We start from the raw sequence: 3,298 nt of genomic DNA on the forward strand, positions 1-3,298 counted from the left end.
AGAAGACTAGAAGCAAGAAAATGAAACCAAGTCAGAATAACCACTTTTATCTTAAGCAATGATGTTACTTGGTTCTGTAGAAGTGGGGATGGGGAGGTCCAAGCCATCACTATATCTGTGATCATAGATCTATGAATCAGTTATAAAATAATGGTGACACAGCCTGGGTCATGTCAGCCAACTTTAATCTGCCTTCTAGATGTCCCTGAGTTTTAAAAATTTGTTTTTTTTTTTTTTTTTTTTTTTTTTTGGTTTTTCAAGACAGGGTTTCTCTGTAGCTTTAGAGGCTGTCCCAGAACTAGCTCTTGTAGACCAGGCTGGCCTCGAACTCACAGAGATTAACCTACCTCTGCCTCTCGAGTGCTGGGATCAAGTCTCAGTTCTACTCCTTACCTATGTCCAGATTAGGGTACCATGCAAAACTGTACAAACTGATGCAACAAAATGAACTAAACTATACATTGTGTGTGAAGTATGTCAAAATTTTCTATTGTGTAATGAAGGAGCAGGAATAGGTTTGAATTCTCTGACCTTTGGTCAGGGTGGAGCACATCCACCTCTATGGGCCATGTTAATGTCTAAAATACCAAATAACCACACCCTAGGTCAGGATTTGTAGCCACAGCTGTTGTCAACAACTTTGAAAGAGCAAAAGTAAGCTCAAACTCTCTGACCTCCAGTCTGGGTGGAATACGTTTACATCTGTTGGTCCCCACAATGTTGTATGTCATATCCATTGGAGTTATCACCATTCATAACACTCTCATCAACAGAGATAGGGTGCGTTTCTAAAAGAAAGAAAGAACAGAATAAAACTCTCTTTCTAAGAATTCGCATTCTTCCTCTTTCCCACTTCTTTGTAATCATGAGAATCACCTTGGTTACTTCTCTCTTTACACATTATCTCAACAAACAATATTAAAAATACTTTCACTGTAGCAATATGACATCCAAAGTAGCAATGCGTTTCTATGATTGATTCAAGTGCTTCAAAGAGGAGAATAAATACAAGTCAAACAATGAGAAATTCTTGGTTCACTACAGCTGTTGGCCAGGTTTCCACCAAGCACTAACAAAGGAAATATCCTGGCAAAGGAAGGGCTGAGAGTGGCAGTTAGGGGACAAGAATAGAATGCCATTTGTCAGGGAAGCCCTTCTTTCTTAGCCTTGCTGAAAACTCTGAACCATCCAAACTTAGCCTAGAGTAAGAGCATTTTAAGCAATAGAAAACTGAATTAAAAATCAAAACATATGAACCATAGCATATTAAACAACAACCGGGAACCTGGAGACAGGTTAGATTTTATGGGATTTAGTATAAGAGCTTCAAATATATCTTCATTACCTATAACTACAGAAGTGTAGGGATGTTTTTCTGTCGACTTAGTGGCTTTTCTTGAGTCTACTGATATTTTAACCATTGTTGCAGCCTCGATATGTAGGTTTAAACTAAGTTTCTATCATTCTATTTGCCAACAAAGACTTGGAAGTCAGATGGGGGGCGGGGTGTGAAAATCTGCTAGATCAGAAAACCTGAGAAGCAACCAGCTGAAATTGCTTTTTGGCCCACTTGTCCCAAAAACTAAAAAGAAGCACCAAACTCTAGTAATGCCATTTCCTTCCTTTTCATCTTCTCCATTCAAATTCCTGGCTTCTCTATGGCTAATTCATGTCAGGTAGTTGCTGGCCCTGCTTACCCCCTCCACTGTTCAAGGATAACACTCCCAGAGTATCACAGGGCAATCAGATATCATATAACAATAAAGAACATTTCTCTTTATATTCAAGAGGAACATACCACCCTTACCTGAATTGAGATTGTTTACTTCGTCAGAACCACATTGCACTTCTTCCTCTGGCTGGGGAACCTGGACGCGTTGGTCTCCAGCGGCAGAGTATGTGTATCTGCTAGTCCCTAGTTTGATTGCAGATCAGAGGAAAGAAAGGGATAAGTATGTGTGCATCCCCTGCCCCCCAGATTCTCCCTTGCATACTCTTCTTACTTTGGCTGTGTCTTCTCACTGAAGGTCACTATAACCTAAGGGAGTGATTTGATGTGACTCCCAGGTACAGGATTGGGGAACTCTTCTCTCTCCTTGACACCTCAAGTTTAAGTTCGATTCTGATTCAGGTGTGGAAAGCTGGGGGGTGGGAGGTGGTGAATGCATTATTCTATGCTAACTTTGTGAGTTCTGAGTGTTCTCTGTGTTTTTTTTCTCTAGACCTGTATGTGGGCAGATTTCCAGTGCAGAAGCTGTCTTTGCTAAGCAGCATGTGACACCCCATCTCCCATAATTTGAATTTAATCCAACCACAGGACCATTATCATAACCCAAAGGATGAACCTGGAAACAAGTTAGACTACTTGAGATGCACCATCTCTGATTATTTCTAGTCAATTAAGTGGAGAGGGTAACAATCAAGGCCAGCCTGCTTATTAGACTGGATGATCACAAGGTCAAAGTTGGTGAAATGATCCTGTGATGTCACCTTGAAACCTCATTCTCAATAATGGTTTTCCAGTAACCAAAATCTTTTACTTGCAAAAAACACATGCTTGGAACATGAGATTAATCTGAACCCCCAGGAAACCCGGGGCTTTCTTGGGGGCCAGATGGTGCTTTTGGAAGCACTGTGCTGCTGTTGACACTAGTGGGCACAGGGATAGCTAGTGAACAGTCACACAGACCTGCTTCCTGAGTCTGCTTGGTGCTTGAACACCTTCCTGGATTCACATTTCCTGGATTATGGAAGTAAACTAATCCCTAGTTTGAACAGATTCCTTCCAGGTCAAGTTCTGATCATTGATGCACATTTCAATAGAAATCTAAGGATGGGTGGTCACAGTATCTGAAGGCATTGTTTTAAGTGATTATTGTATAATACAAGTTTGTTTCACAAAAATTAAGAAAATCATTTTTGATACGTCAAGGATTTCAAAAAAATGACTCAAAATTACAGCAATTTTTGAAAGCATCATACATAGAACAAGGTCTGTGCAGCACACAACTGAGTCTGGGGATATGAAGGAATTACCTGCATGAGGTGGAGGGTGGAGAATTAGGACTTAGGAATTATGCTGACCTGTCACCTGGTAGGATGCATTCAGGCAGTATCCTGACCCACCCAGAGTCCTACGACTGCTATGTCACTATGTAATCTGTGCACAGGTGCAAAAGGTCCCTTTAAGAGACAAGCTCTGAGGCCAGGCGGTGGTGGCTCACGCCTTTAATCCCAGCACTCGGGAGGCAGAGGCAGGCAGATCTCTGTGAGTTCGAGGCCAGCCTGGTCTACAGAG

At 41.5% G+C, this 3,298-nt stretch overlaps 1 protein-coding gene across 1 annotated transcript in view; it reads right to left on the reverse strand.

Moving 5' to 3' along the window:
* Positions 1 to 548: 548 nt before the first annotated feature.
* Positions 549 to 3,298, reverse strand: part of Hhla2 (HERV-H LTR-associating 2) — an 83,728-nt gene continuing 80,978 nt past the window's right edge. Inside the window, exons 7-8 of the mRNA XM_013352220.1 lie at positions 1,808 to 1,915; positions 549 to 788 (exon numbers count right to left, since the gene is read on the reverse strand). Coding sequence (XP_013207674.1) covers positions 697 to 788; positions 1,808 to 1,915 — 200 coding nt within the window. The 3' untranslated portion in view covers positions 549 to 696. The remainder of the gene's footprint in view (positions 789 to 1,807; positions 1,916 to 3,298) is intronic.

This window comes from Microtus ochrogaster, chromosome 2 (assembly GCF_000317375.1).
Source record: "Microtus ochrogaster isolate Prairie Vole_2 chromosome 2, MicOch1.0, whole genome shotgun sequence".
In the NCBI taxonomy this organism is placed as follows: domain Eukaryota; kingdom Metazoa; phylum Chordata; class Mammalia; order Rodentia; family Cricetidae; genus Microtus; species Microtus ochrogaster.